At 45.9% G+C, this 15,049-nt stretch overlaps 1 protein-coding gene across 1 annotated transcript in view; it reads right to left on the bottom strand.

The window, feature by feature from the left end:
- LOC308483154 (uncharacterized protein) overlaps nt 1-6,558 on the bottom strand; it is a 38,488-nt gene extending 31,930 nt beyond the window's left edge. Inside the window, exons 1-2 of the mRNA XM_081016738.1 lie at nt 6,364-6,558; nt 1,754-1,916 (exon numbers count right to left, since the gene is read on the bottom strand). Of these exons, the coding sequence (XP_080872864.1) occupies nt 1,754-1,916; nt 6,364-6,543 (343 nt within the window). The 5' untranslated portion in view covers nt 6,544-6,558. The remainder of the gene's footprint in view (nt 1-1,753; nt 1,917-6,363) is intronic.
- Between the last annotated feature and the right edge of the window lie 8,491 nt (nt 6,559-15,049).

Here is a 15,049-nt window from a genome sequence, read left to right as displayed (position 1 = left end):
TAAATTTCTCCTAACCTTTCTACTGCTGAGATAAACAGTGGTTGTGAAGGGTATTGTTTATGTGCCAGTCGAATGTTGCTAAGTACATTGCTTTCAAGAAAAAACCAGGGTGGGTAAAACCAGCCTTTGTCAACCTGGTGCCCTCCAGCTATTTTGGGGATGAGAACTTGCATCTCTCCCAGTAACATCTGGCCCAGTTGGCTGGCAAGGGGGAGAAAAAGTCAATTGTGTTTGAATTTATGAGATGTGCCAAGAACTGGAACACAGCTGCGAATCCATGCGTCTCTGATTTTTGCAACGCGGTTCTTCAGCCAAGTCAAGTGCCGCAAAAATAAAGCATGCATAAGAATTGAGCGGATTGAGTAAACAGGACCAAGAGTGAGTCCAATGATCAAGAAGGCGGTTTCTGCATGTGCTGTAGAGGGAAGTGAGGGGCAGATGGGACTCATCCACCTGGGAAGGGAGCCTATCAAGGAGAAGGAAAACTCTGGTCCTAAAACAGTGCTGCCTTGCGGAATATCTTCAGGAGAAGTCAAGGCTAAGGATTAAACCCTACACAAATCCCTAAGGTGATTGGATGATGCCTTGTACACCTCCTTCTGGCAACTCCTGCAGCCAGGCTGGTGCCAAACGTCTTGCTCTGCTTTCCTTGGGACCACATCAGTGGGACGAAGAGGGGTCTTGTCCTCTGGGGAGCCCAGGACTCCCATGTACACTGCCCAGGCTTCCGCCCTGGAAAGGTCACTTTGGTGCTGCTAACACAATGGTTTGCCTTCACCCCAGAGGCACACTCCATTGTCTCTAGAGACAGACAGATGCCAATATCTAAACATTAATTACCCGCCCTTTACCCTAAGGTCCCAGCGTAGGGCTGGGGGTTGCAACATTAAAACACAAGGTTAAAAACAGCTTACGGTAACTTGCAGTCACAGAAATAAGGAGGGTCAAATGCGTTTTGTTTTGGGGGAATTGCTTTGCAATGTTGTACATCTTATGAAAAATGTTAGAAGAATCTTGCACTCAAAAGTGGATGAATAATTTGCAAACCAATGTGGATATGTGGGGAATTGAAATTAAGACTGGGGAAGATGAGAAACTGATGGAAACCAAAATTGACAGACCATAGAATTGTAGAGTTGGAACGGAGCCCAAGGCTCACCTGGTCCAACCCCCTGTAATGTAAGAATCTCAAGTAAAGCTTCCAGGACATCCAACCTCTGTTTGAAAGCCAGTGTGGTGTAGTGGTTAAGAGCAGTGGACTCGTAATCTGGTGAACCGGGTTTGATTCCCTGCTCCTCCACATGCAGCTGCTGGGTGACCTTGGGCTAGTCACACTTCTCTGAAGTCTCTCAGCCTCACTCACCTCACAGAGTGTTTGGTGTGGGGGAGGAAGAGAAAGAAGATTGTGAGCTGCTTTGAGACTCCTTAAGGTAGTGATAAAGCAGGATATCTAATCCAAGCTCTTCTTCAAGGAAGGAGAGTTCACAACCTCTGGGGGAGACTGATTCACTAACAGCTCTTCCCATCAGTTAGACCTTCCTAATGTTTAGTCAGAATCACCTTTCTTGTAACTTGAAGCCATGGGTTCGAGTCCTATTGGCCCATCCCTAGCTGGCACTGATTGGAATTGTAGTCCAAACCAGATGGAGGGCACCAGGTTGGCACTCTACCCTCCAACATGTCAGATGAGTGACAGAAAGATGGGCTGAGCTGTGCTCCAAGCCCCCTTTCCCCACAGGGATGGACCTCTCACCGTGCTCATTGAAATCCTTGGAGAAGGACGGCAACTGCCCTCTCGCGTTGAAGTCCTCTGCCTGGTCCACCAGGGCCTCCTTCACCACCTTGTAGCTGCTCAAGACCACGACTCGCCGCAGCCCCAGGTAGACGGTGAAGACCGAGCCGTAGGCCTTGCCCAGCTGCCGGGAGAAGAGTCTCAGGTTGGCCCAGGTGTGGACAGGTGAGGGGATAACTGGACAGGAAGGGAGCCCAGTGAGGAGGAAAGTGAGGCCTGGGGAGGGGAGGGCCAGCTGGAAGATTCAGGGCAGATGGAGGACATATTTGGGATAAAGAGTTAAACTATGGAACTCGCTTCCACAGGAGGAAGTGATGGCCACCAAATTGGATGGCTTTGAAAGACAACTTCAGGGAGGAGAGGGCTCTCATTGGCTTCTGGCCAGGATGGTTCTGCTCTGTCTTCACAGCTAGAGACAGCAAGACTTCCAAATCCTAGTCGCTTGAATCCACAGGAGGGGAGACGGCTCTTGTGCTTGGATCCTGCTCGCAGGTTTCCCATTAGGGCATCTGACTGACCGCTGTGAGACGAGGACGCTGGACTAGATGGGACACTGGGCTGATCCAGCGGGCTTTACTGACCCGTCTCTCCCATATCTGACCCTCTCCCATTAATGTGCGAGGTGGAATTACTGTTAGGCTTATCATTAGTCAGGCCAACATCACCCGTGCAAGAGTGTGCCGTGACCGCAAGACAGACTATTAAAGTGAAAAGTGCAAGGAGGGTTCTGAAACATGGGTTGAGTAATTTGTATTTCATGGACTGTGATTTAATGAGAGATGGAGAAGCGTCAGAAGGTGCTTGGTTAGAGGACAAACGGCTCAGGTGACATATATTTGCCTATTGTCCTAATGTAGGCATGGCCGTACTTGGCCTTCCAGCTGTTTTGGGACTACAACTCCCATCATCTCTAGCTAACAGGACCAGTGGTCAGGGATGATGGGAATTGTAGTCCCAAAACAGCTGGAGGGCCAGGTTCGGCCACGCCTGTAATGGAAATGCTCCCCCTGTCTCTGTGGACTCTGTCCTGCTACGGAACAAAGTCTGACTGATTGGGAATTGAGGGTGAGCCTCCATACCTCAACCCCCAATGGTGAGTGGGGCAGGGACAGGAACAACTAATGGAGAAACTCCAGGTTGAGAGGCAGAAGGAGTGGCAGCTTGGCCCTCAAACTGTGGGGTGCATGGCCCTGGCACCGAAATTTGTGGGTGCTCGGCCCCTTCATGGGGGATTTTGTGGGCCCCAGGGAGTTGGCACGTATGAGAGGCAGTCTAACTGTGAACAGCCGTGTGTGAATCTGAACTTACAATGAGGTTGATCTCTGTAGATCATGGCACGGGTATAAGATTGACGTAACTTAAATATGACATGAGATTCTTCTTCCTGAACCTTGTACTGGCCTCATCTCAGGAAAAACTTCACACCTTGAAATGGTCAACACATGTAAATCCAGAAATCCGTTCAAACTCCAGAATGCATGACTTCAAGATAATGGTGGCACAGCCAAGAGATAGCCAGGTCCAGTTAACTGCTCGCTATATCTCCCTTTGGTTAAGCAAAACACAGATAGAGTGATAAGCAAGCAGATAAGGCCAGTTTTCAGTCCTTTTCTCACTCAGATGGCCATGGGATGGAGCTGGGTGTGTGCGTGTGTGACAGGGGACGGGAATCACTCATCTCAATGCCCCTCCCTTCCTTACGAGGAGGCATTAGCCAAGACCCCAGCTCCTCTGGCTCAGCACTTAACCCAGGACAGCACTTAACCCAGCGCTCTCCAGGACTCAGCACACTTCTGCTTTGCTTTAAAGGCAGGTATACTTTCCTCCCCTGCTCCTACTGAGCCAGTGTGGTGTAGTGGTTAAGAGTGGTGGACTCATAATCTGGTGAACTGGGTTCGATTCCCCGCTCCTCCACTTGCAGCTGCTGGGTGACCTTGGGCTAGTCACACTTCTTTGAAGTCTCTCAGCCCCACTCACCTCACACAGTGTTTGTTGTGGGGTAGGAAGGGAAAGGAGAATGTTAGCTGCTTTGAGACTCCTTAAGGGGAGTGAAAGGAGGGATATCAAATCCAAACTCTTCTTCTTCTCTACTGCTAGTGTGGGTTTATGGCAAAATTGTCAGGCCAACGTTTCTATAGGCTTTTAAAAACAGGGAAGCTTTCACTCTTCCGATCAAGAGTGTGGGCATCGTAGCCAAGAATTCTTTTAGCCCAAAAATGGAAATAACAAGAAGTTAATAACAACAAAAAAAGAGTGGCAGATGAAGATGGTGGACTCTGCAGAACTGGTGAAGCTGAAAGGAAAAATCCGAAACCTGCATGATCAAGTATTCCAAAAGGACTGGAGTAAATTTATACGATACCTGAAAGATTATTGTAAACAATTAACATCACTAGCAGGGTTGTCTGAAGACTTGAATTGAGAAATTTTCTACCTTTCTATATTTATTTAAAATTTGAGTCATTTTGTAATGAGTGTAATTAGAATTGGAAAACATACAAAATGGAAGGATATAAAGGTTTATTTTGAAAGCCATGAGGCGGGAGGGAAGGAAGTTGATAGGCTCTAAAGAGCCAGCCAGACACAGTAAGACACCAAACATTTAAAACTTCCCGATACAGGGCTGCCTTCAGATGTCTTCTAAAAGTCCTGTAGTTGTTTATTTCCTTGACATCCGCTGGGAGGGCGTTCCACAGGGTGGGCGCCACCACCGAGAGGGCCCTATGCCTGATTCCCTGTAACCTCACTTCTGCAGGGAGGGAACCTCCAGGAGGCCCTCGGAGGAGGACCTCAGTGTCTGGGGCTGGACGATGTGGGTGGGGACACTCCTTCAGGTATACATATTGTGTCACTTCTATTTCATGTAATAAAATAGTTTTCTATATTCCTTTGGTGTGAGACGTTCTTAAGGGTTAACACATACTCATTAGACAAGATCATGTTAGAACTCCAGCAAAAGATCCCAAACCTCTCAGCAGTGTGTATATGAACATGCATGAGTCCTGGCTGTGCACATGTGAGTTCAGGCACACACTTGAATTATCAGTTTCTGGGGAAATGTTGTGAGGAGGGCTATTGCCTTCATCTCTGACTGTGGGCGTCACAGAGGTACCTGGCTGGCCCCTGTGGTGGGCTAGAGAACCCCCTTTGAACAGATCCAGCAGCCCTCGCTTTCCTACAGAGATAAGTCCCCAACTGCAGACCCTCCAATTTTTCAGGGACATCCCCGATTTAGAGAAGCCGTCCCAGTTTCTGATTTGATCCTGGAATGTCCCACTTTTCGTTGGAGAAATGTTGGAGGCTATAGAGTCATCCAACTCCCTAGCCGTCTGAAGGTAATCCTGTATAGGGAAGGCTTTTTAATGTTCTATTATGTTTTTATATATCGTATTTTTCGCTCTATAAGATGCACCAGACCACAAGACGCACCTGGTTTTTGGAGGAGGAAAGCAAGAAAAAAAATATTCTGAATCTCAGAAGCCAGAACAGCAAGAGGGATCGCTGCGCAGTGAAAGCAGCAATCCCTCTTGCTGTTCTGGCTTCTGGGATAGCTGCGCAGCCTGCATTCGCTCCATAAGACGCACACACATTTCCCCTTACTTTTTAGGAGGGAAAAAGTGAGTCTTATAGAGCAAAAAATATGGTATGTTGGAAGCATACCATCGGAGTATAGCATCTAGATCAAGGGAAGTAATAGTGCCACTGTATTCTGCTCTGGTCAGACCTCACCTGGAGTACTGTGTCCAGTTCTGGGCACCACAGTTCAAGAAGGACACTGACAAACTGGAACGTGTCCAGAGGAGGGCAACCAGAATGGTCAAAGGCCTGGAAACGATGCCTTATGAGGAACGGCTAAGAGAGCTGGGCATGTTTAGCCTGGAGAAGAGGAGGTTAAGGGGTGATATGATAGCCATGTTCAAATATATAAAAGGATGTCACATAGAGGAGGGAGAAAGGTTGTTTTCTGCTGCTCCAGAGAAGCGGACACGGAGCAATGGATCCAAACTACAAGAAAGAAGATTCCACCTAAACATTAGGAAGAACTTCCTGACAGTAAGAGCTGTTTGACAGTGGAATTTGCTGCCAAGGAGTGTGGTGGAGTCTCCTTCTTTTGAGGTCTTTAAGCAGAGGCTTGACAACCATATGTCAGGAGTGCTCTGATGGTGTTTCCTGCTTGGCAGGGGGTTGGACTCGATGGCCCTTGTGGTCTCTTCCAACTTTATGATTCTATGATTCTAAGCTGCCCAGAGTGGCTGGCGCAACCCAGTAAGATGTGTGGGGTATAAATAGCAAAATTATCATTATGGAATGGGGCGTCCCTATTTTTGTTGGCGAAATGTTGAAGATTAATCTTTTAATCTTTAATCTATAATTTTTAATCTTTTGTTGGTTACTACTACTACTACTACTACTTATTATTATTATTATTATTAGCAACTGCAGGGCTGCTTACAGCCTTCCAACCCCACCGGCCAAACTTGCAGGCTTGGTTGTCTTCCCAGAGGAAGAGTTTAGGTCTACTGTCAGGACTTCACTGCAGGAGGAGAGCGGGGAGGCGAATGGAGACTCACCTTCTCCAGGGATTTGAGCATGTTGTTTGGGTCCAGTTGGAGAAAATTCCCCAGGATGGGGAGCGGGGTGGGTCCAGGGGGCAGACGGCCTTTGCCGCCTTTGCCCTTCCATGCCAAGCCCAGGAATAAGACGCCACAGACGCAAAGGAGCAGGAAGAGAGATCCAGAGAGCAGCTCCATGGAGGATCCTGGCCAAGAGATGCCCCCTCTGGGCTATGGGGAGGTGCTGAGAGCCACAGCTGGACTTATAAGGGCGGCTGGGGAACACCCAACTTTCCACATTGGTTATCCAGTAACTCCTGGTCCTCCGACACATTTCCAAGCCAGCTGGGGGGGACTCTGCCATTTCCAATCAGGAACTTAATTTGCTAATTTATCAAGGGCCACATAATAGGTGTTTTCACTGCAAATATTGGGCAGGGCATGGGAAAACAGATTAGATCGAGGTTCGATAAGGTTGGGGCTTTTCTTTTTTAATGCTATGATATACATGTTTATGTCTTACCATATAATTGTTGCAGAAGCATCCAATAAATTTTGGGGGGGGTGGTATCCTCCACCTGCCTTTCCAGGCTCACGTCCGCACCATCCCTCTAAAGTGCTATGATTCTACTTTAAACGGCCATGGCTTCCCCCAGAGAATCATGGGAAGTGTAGTCAGTTTCAGTGTGCTGAGAGGTGTTCAGAGACCCTCCCTATTCGCCTCCCAGAGCTACAGTTCCCCGAGAAGAGGAACTCTGTTTATTTCCTACAAATCCCTGTTTGTTTGCTGTGTCCCATAGTGGTTATAGTGTCAGACTAGAACCTGGGAAAGACCAGGGTCCAAATGCCCCCCCACCTCAGCTGTGAAGCTCATTTGGGTGCCCTTGGGCTAGTCAGTCACTCTCAGCCTAACCTACCTCGCAAGGTTGTTGTTGTGGAGATTAAATAGGGAGGGAAATAACTATGTACGCTACCTTTTTCAAAATTACTATTTTTATTGAAAGAATTTCAATTATAAGGGGGGGAGTGTTACAAAGGGGGGGGGGAAGGGGAAAGAACAAAGATGTTTATAAGAAAGAGAGAGAGGGAAAAGAGAATATACAAAAATAACACCTTGAGCTCCTTGGAGGAAAAGAGGGAATAAATACCTTGCCCGTGTTTTAAGCAAAAGAACAGGGCCCTTGTGAGAATGACGAAACCATGTGTCTTGTTTGTTTCCCTAATCCTGAGTTTATCTTTGGCAAATATAGTCTATTTCATAGGTCCAAAACAGTCTTCGTAGAAGAGGCTATAATTACAGTTTGTTAGAAACACAAGATTAGTGTGCTGATCCCAGTGGATGAGTCCCACTTGGCCCTCACTTCCCTCTACAGCACATGCAGAAACCGCCTTCTTGACCATTGGACCCACTCTTGGTCCTATTTGCTCAATCCGCTCAATTCTTATGCATGCTTTATTTTTGCGGCACTATACTTGGCTGAAGAACTGCGTTGCAAAATTCAGAGAGGCATGGATTCGCAGCTGTGTTCCAGTTCTTGGCACATCTTGTAAATGCAAACACAATTGACTTTTTCTCCCCCTCACCAGCCAACTGGGCCAGATGTTGCTGGGAGAGATGCAAGTTCTCATCCCCAAAACAGCTGGAGGTCACCAGGTTGGCAAAGGCTGATTTATCCACCGTGATGTTTTCTTGAAAGCAATGTACTTGGCAACATTCGCCTGGCACATAAACAGTGGTTGTGAACGGTATTGTTTATCTCAGCAGTAGAAAGACTAGGAGAAATTTATGCAGCAAACTGGAGGTCAGGAAATGGGAGGTTGTGGGAGATGTCTCTGGGAAACATAACACATGAATCGGCCAAGGTTTAAAAGGAGGAGTATCAAAGAGACAATCTGTACTGGAAAATTATTATTCTCTCTTTCTCTGAACAGATTTTATTAAAAGTTTGGAAACCACTAGCTTATATATTTAGCAGCTCAGTAGTGCTTTTGGGTCTCCAACCCAGTGTCAGTATTCCCTTCTCATCCTCCTGCTCCTCTCATTGGAACTTTGGAACTCCCTTCCAAGAGAATTTAGATTACCTCCCTCCTTGCTGTCTTTCCACTGGCAAGTGAAAACCTTCTTATTCCAACAGACCTTTGGGAACGGAGTTCTTTCAAGGAAAGATCTGGTACTGTGTTGTTGTTATTGTAATTTTATGTATGTTTTTAATAGACTACATTATGTTGTTGTTGTTGTTTAGTCATTTAGTCGTGTGCACCTCTTCGTGACCCCCTGGACCAGAGCACGCCAGGCACTCCTGTCTTCCACTGCCTCCTGCAGTTTGGTCAAACTCATGCTGGTAGCTTAGAGAGCACTGTCCAACCATCTTGTCCTCTGTCGTCCCCTTCTCCTTGTGCCCTCCATCTTTCCCAACATCAGGGTCTTTTCCAGGGAGTTTTCTCTTCTCATGAGGTGGCCAAAGTCTTGGAGCCTCAGCTTCAGGATCTGTCCTTCCAGTGAGCACTCAGGGCTGATTTCCTTCAGAATGGAGAGGTTTGATCTTCTTGCAGTCCATGGGACTCTCAAGAGTCTCCTCCAGCACCAGAATTCAAAAAGCCACTCCAGTATCCCTGGCAAGAAAACTCCATGGACAAAGACAACAGACTACATTATATTAAAGTTTAATTGTTTTTTTTTAATTATTGTCCCACTCCACCTGTTCCTATTTTCTCTGCAAATTGTCCTCAGTCCCTGTCAAGGAAGAAGGGGGGAGATATACACAAAAATATTACAATAATCATAATATTGCTTGGGCAGGGGTGGCCTTTGCCAACGGAGATTGGTGGAGGCAGCTTCGCAGGTTCAGCCTCACCACCTTGAGGAATTTCGGGATGGGGAAACGGTCCATCGAGGAGCGGATCCAGGAGGAGGCTCAGTGCTTGGCAGAGGAGTTCCGTAAGTTGCAAGGTAGGCCTCTGGAGAAATCCATAATTAAAGGATTGGTCGCCTCTAGAAGACTCTGTGGTGCTTGGTCCACAAGCGTAGCCATTGTGTGCTCTTGCCAAAGACAGACCTTTCCTTCCCTCCTCCTGCCTTCTGTCTATCCCCACTAGGGACGCCCTTTGACCCCACCGTCGTCATCAGCCGAGCCGTCTCCAATGTCATCTGCTCTTTGGGAACAGGTTCCAGTACGATGAGAAATTCATCACCTTGAGTGAGCTGATCACAGAATGGTTCCATGTGGCCAGCCTGCCCCCGTCTCAGGTGAGGGCGGACGGACTGCCACCGCCACCCACCGTAATATCTGTACCCTTTACTTATTATTATTATTATTGTTGTTTTTTTTAAAAAAGCAAAGAACTGAAATGTTAAACAATAGAGTGTCACAGCATGGAAGGGCAAAAGAGCAAATATATAACCCAGTTCCAAGGAGATAGCAAAGCATTAATGCATGCAAAGCTTCTATTCACAAATAAAGACTATTTATTAGACAATCACAGTATTCCCCTGCGAATTACATCATCACCATCATTAATTTTTAATCCATCATTTTGAATTATAGCAATCTGAAAAATACATGTACGGCAACAAACAACAAAAGAAAAGAAAAGCAATGGTTTGGCTTTTCTGTTAAGGTCACTTCTCTCCTTCTGCCTTCTGTCTCTTCCCACTAGGGACGCCCTTTGACCCCATCGTCATTCAAGGGTCCTCATTATCAGCACCTCTTTTTTATTGAAAATTGTGACATTTACTGTAACAACTTCATGATGAGTACTGGCACTTATTTTTCTAGGGGGAAAAAGCACTGGACAGAAATACAGTAACTATATGAAAACCAATAGCTATTCCCAATAATTGGCTGTCTTGTGACTTGAGGCAACTCAGAACTGTAAATATAAATGTGACCAAAAGAAATAGCTTTGAAGCTGACAAAAGCAGTAAAAGGTTAAATAAAAAGTGAGGAATGTGTTTCGCTGGAGGCTCTGCACTTTTGGAGTCAAGCCATGAACTGGATTGTGGCCATCTTTTGAAATGTGCACTTCTCTGAATTTTGCAGTGTAAATCCCCAAGCCAAGTAAAAGGTACAAAGATGCATATCCTGGGATTGTAAAGCATGCATAAAAAGGTATATAATAGTGAAAATATCATACATAGAGGCATTACATAGCCACGAAGTGCTTTGCAAAAATGTGCTTCTTAGGCAATTGTGCATACGGAAAAGGCAATGTTAGGAGAAATTTGCACTAAATGGTTGATGAATTTTCAGGAAACCGATATGGAGGGCACCAGGCTGTGGATGACTGGATTAGGGATTTGAATTCCTTATTAAAAATTTCATTTTATAATGTACATAAAACAGAGAGATCAGTTACAACAGGAGATGGGAATGAAAAGATGAAAAACAAAGTTTTAAGAGAGGCACATGGGTCAGCATAACAAAGTCCAAGCAAAAAAGACCGACTTTCAAGGCTAGTTGAAGATCAGCCAGGCTGGGGAGAAGGGTTATCTTGAGAACGAGGTATCCTGTGTATATGTAATAAAGAAATGCCAAGTCATATGAAGAGCCTTGTCAAACTCAAATGATTCACAGCTTTCTTCATTATTGATATATTCCACAGTGAGCGTTGCCAAGCACCCAGTGTAAGATTTTGTAATGACTATTCAAGCTGCCAAGATCATATATTAGACCAATTCCCTTGGCAATGTATCTACATTGGTATCATCAAAAATATTCATGTTTTGGAGACAAGTTGCACACCAGTGAATCTTGATGTCTGTTTCTGTCTATCATAAATATTCAAAGCTTGCAATGCAGAACTAGTTTGTAAAGCTCTTTTTCTAGATTGTTGGCTGTGGATAGGTTGACCATTGCTCAAGGATGGAGAACTAGGCCAGACTTTCCCCTTCACATTTGCTTTCCGAAGGCTCTATGTATCACGATTTCAGAAATGTTTATTCATTTGAGGCACTGCCCAGCCAATGGCCTAGGCTGCCATGTACCATATTTTTCCGTGTATAACATGCCCCCATGTATACAACACCCCCTTTTTGGGGGGACTCCAAATTAAGAAAGTGGGGGATACACTTCTTCTTCTTCTTCTTCAATCACTCGTAGCCGAGTAAGATTGTCTTCCATAAACACGGTTTTAACAATGAGTCCGTAAGTGACTGTGGAGGCCAATTCTGGACCCACACATCCTTCCACGGTGGAGACATTGGTTCCTGGGAGGGATTTGATCATGGTGTGGATTTGCCAAGCGTGCCTTCCTCTTAGCACGTTTCTCCCTTGCGTTCTGAGTTTGAGTGTCTTCAAAGCCCATGACACGTTTGGTAAAGGCTGTTCTCCAACTGGAGCACTCGCAGGCCAGGTTTCCCAGTTGTCGGTGTTTATACTACATTTTTTTAGATATGCCTAACAAACCTCTTTTGTTGACCACCAGCATTACGCTTCCCATTTTTAAGTTTGGAATCGTGTAGTTGCTTTGGAAGACGATAATCAGGCATCCGCACAATGAAGTTGGTGTTGAAGAATCATTGCTTCAGCATGGGTGATCTTTGCTTCATCCAGTACACTGATATTAGTTCGCCTGGCTTCTCAAGTGATGTGTAAGATTTTTTGGAGACACCGTTGATGGAATCTTTTGAGAAGTTGGAGATGGCATTTGTAAGTGGTCCATGCTTTACAAGCATACAGTAAGGTTGGTAGTACAATAGCTTTGTAAACAAGCATTTTGGTTTCCCTGCGAATGTCCCAGTCCTCAAACACTCTGCACTTCAATCGGGAGAAAGCCGCACTTGCAGAGCTCAGGCGATGCTGAATTTCGGCATCAATGTTGACCATTGTGGAAAGATAACTGCCTAGGTAGGAGAAGTGGCTTTCTCAATAATGATGGAACTCAACAGAGAATACCTTTATTTTTATATGCCTATATTATTTGCAAAGGGAATCTTTGTGGGGGTTAGCATAGAAACATAAGAAGAGCCGGCCTGTTGGATCAGGCCAAAGCTTTTTCATTTAGTCTGTGGCCAACCAGATGCCTATTATGGGAAACCCACAATCAGGAATTGAGTGGAAGAACAACGCTCTTCCCTCCTGTGGTTTCCAGCAACAGAAACATTACTGCCTTCAACCATGAAGGCAGAGCTTAGCCGTTCTTGATGGCAGCCATTGATAGCCCTCTTCTTTGTAAATGTAGGAATATGTCTTCAATGCCCGTGGATCAATATTTGGGATGGGCTTGAATGATACTGTGGTCCAAGGAGACAGGATAGTCAGACAACAGGAGTTCAATATGTGGGCAGGAGCTCAAATCTCCCTGTTTTGGGTTTTCAAAAGCTAGTCAGAGCTCAATATTCATTAAAAATAAAAAGATTTCAGGCAAAATCTTTAGCCCAACTTCTATATGGCTCTCAAATTAGCCCCTCTGCCAACCTTAAGACCCTTGAAACAGTACAATCTAAATTCTTAAGATCATTATTTGCTACCCCTAAGTGTACACCTAATGCAGTCTTAAGGCAAGAGGCAGGACTGCCCAGAGTGGAATTAAAAGTCTGGGAACAAGCAATATCCCTCTGGCTGAAAATCCATTACAATCCTAAGGGTCTATTACCTTGCTTCCTGGCCGCAGTTCCCTATCCTCCTTGGCTTATGCAAATAACTAACAAGATCAAACAAATTGGCCTAAACCCTGAAAATCTTTTTATTGGAACTCTGAACAAGGCAAAAGCTACTATCACTCGGAGACTTTATGATATCGAATTACAACAAGAAGGCGCCCTACTCCCAGAGACGTATAGATGTTTAAAAGCTTGGCCTAATTTTGCAGCTGCCCCTTACTTAACTAACATCACTAACGAAGCCTATAGATGGGCTTTCTCTAGAGCCCGCTTTGAGACAATGCCCTCAGCAGTGCTGTATGGCAAATTCACGCGGGTTCCAATGCATGCGCGTCTCTGCCCTTGTATGTCTAATAAGGTAGAATCTGTCACACACATTCTTCTATCTTGCGAATTCTATAGTGAAGAACGAGTTCAACTTATTTTACCGCTTCTATCAAAATTTATACCCCTTCAATATTATTTGGAATCCTCCCCTGAAATTCTTCGAAAATACCTCCTGGAAGATTCCTCAAGCTCAATATCATATGAGGTGGCTAAATTTTGCACTTTAGTAATTAAGAAGCGTAAATCTCTTCTGTTGAATGGCACACTGCGAAGTTCCCTTGTGTAACCTTTTTTCTTTTCTGAAGTTGTTGCTGATTTCTTGTTGTCTGATCTTGTGGTGTTTAGTGTCACTGGCTTTGGCCGCAATAAACTTGAAACTTGAAACTTGAAAGCTAGTCAGTATGAAAGGGTCAAAGACTTCTTCTGTCTGCTCCTTGTTTTCTGGCTGCCTCCGGCATCGTGGCCTGGCGTCTTGGCTTCAACTGCCTCCTACTTGGACCTTGGAGCTCCTTGGATCTCAAAGCGCAGCATGTGACCTTTGGGCAGGGCGCAGGACTGGCAGAAGTCCTGGCAGGCCCTGTCTGGGCCTGTGTTCCCACTGACCCTCCATCTGACTTGGCTTCCTCCAGCCCCTTGGCAGCCAGAAGAGCAGCTGGGCTCTGCTCCCAGGCGAGGCTGGTCAAAGATTGGCGGAGATGGACCCAGGTCAGTGGCTTAACTGGGGTTTTTGCTGCCCGGGGCGGTCACTGAGTTTGCTGCCCCTCTTGTCTATCATTTCGTGGATATGGGCTGATAGTTGTTAGGAGGCCATCCCCATTTTCAGGGGCAAACAAACAAAAACAAACACCATGTGTGAGGCCAAAATTTGGCACGCACTCCCACCTCTCGCTTTTCCGTTCTGTTCAATTCAGTATATCATAGGTATGACACCTAGACAGCATCTTAAAAAGTAGAGACATCACTTTGCCAACAAAGGTCTGTATAGTAAAAGCTCTGGTTTTCCCAGTAGTGATGTATGGAAGTGAAAGCTGGACCGTAAAGAATGCTGATCGCCAAAGAATTGATGCTTTTGAATTATGGTGCTGGAGGAGACTCTTGAGAGTCCCATGGACTGCAAGAAGATCAAACCTCTCCATTCTGAAGGAAATCAGCCCTGAGTGCTCACTGGAAGGACAGATTCTGAAGCTGAGGCTCCAATTCTTTGGCCACCTCATGAGAAGAGAAGGCTCCCTGGAAAAGACCCTGATGTTGGGAAAGATGGAGGGCACAAGGAGAAGGGGACGACAGAGGACGAGATGGTTGGACAGTGTTCTCGAAGCTACCAGCATGAGTTTGACCAAACTGCGGGAGGCAGTGGAAGACAGGAGTGCCTGGTGTGCTCTGGTCCAGGGGGTCACGAAGAGTTGGACACGACTAAACAACAACAGTGCCCCATCAGCTTGGCACGCAGTGCAGGAGAACTGCTTGCACTGCCCTGACTCTGCCACTGCCATTCCCCTCACCAAGCTATAATTCCCCGATGGGCGCAGGACCCCTTTTCACAGGGAACCCTGGAATTGTAACTCTGGGAGGTGACTAGGGAGGGTCTCAGATTCCTCAAGGTGGGTTTGCTCTGGAGTCTCTCTCAGTCCTGCCTGGAAAGCATTGATAAAACTTCCTGACCTTCTAATGCTTAACATAATGACCAGCACACTCATCTTGTGTTTCTAGCAAACTTTAATTACAGCCTCTGCTACAAAGACTGGTTTGGACCTATACAATAGACTGTATTTGCCA

Source organism: Podarcis pityusensis, assembly GCF_964106645.2.
Source record: "Podarcis pityusensis genome assembly, chromosome: 8".
Taxonomy (NCBI): domain Eukaryota; kingdom Metazoa; phylum Chordata; class Lepidosauria; order Squamata; family Lacertidae; genus Podarcis; species Podarcis pityusensis.
This window is presented reverse-complemented; position numbering and strand designations above follow the sequence as displayed.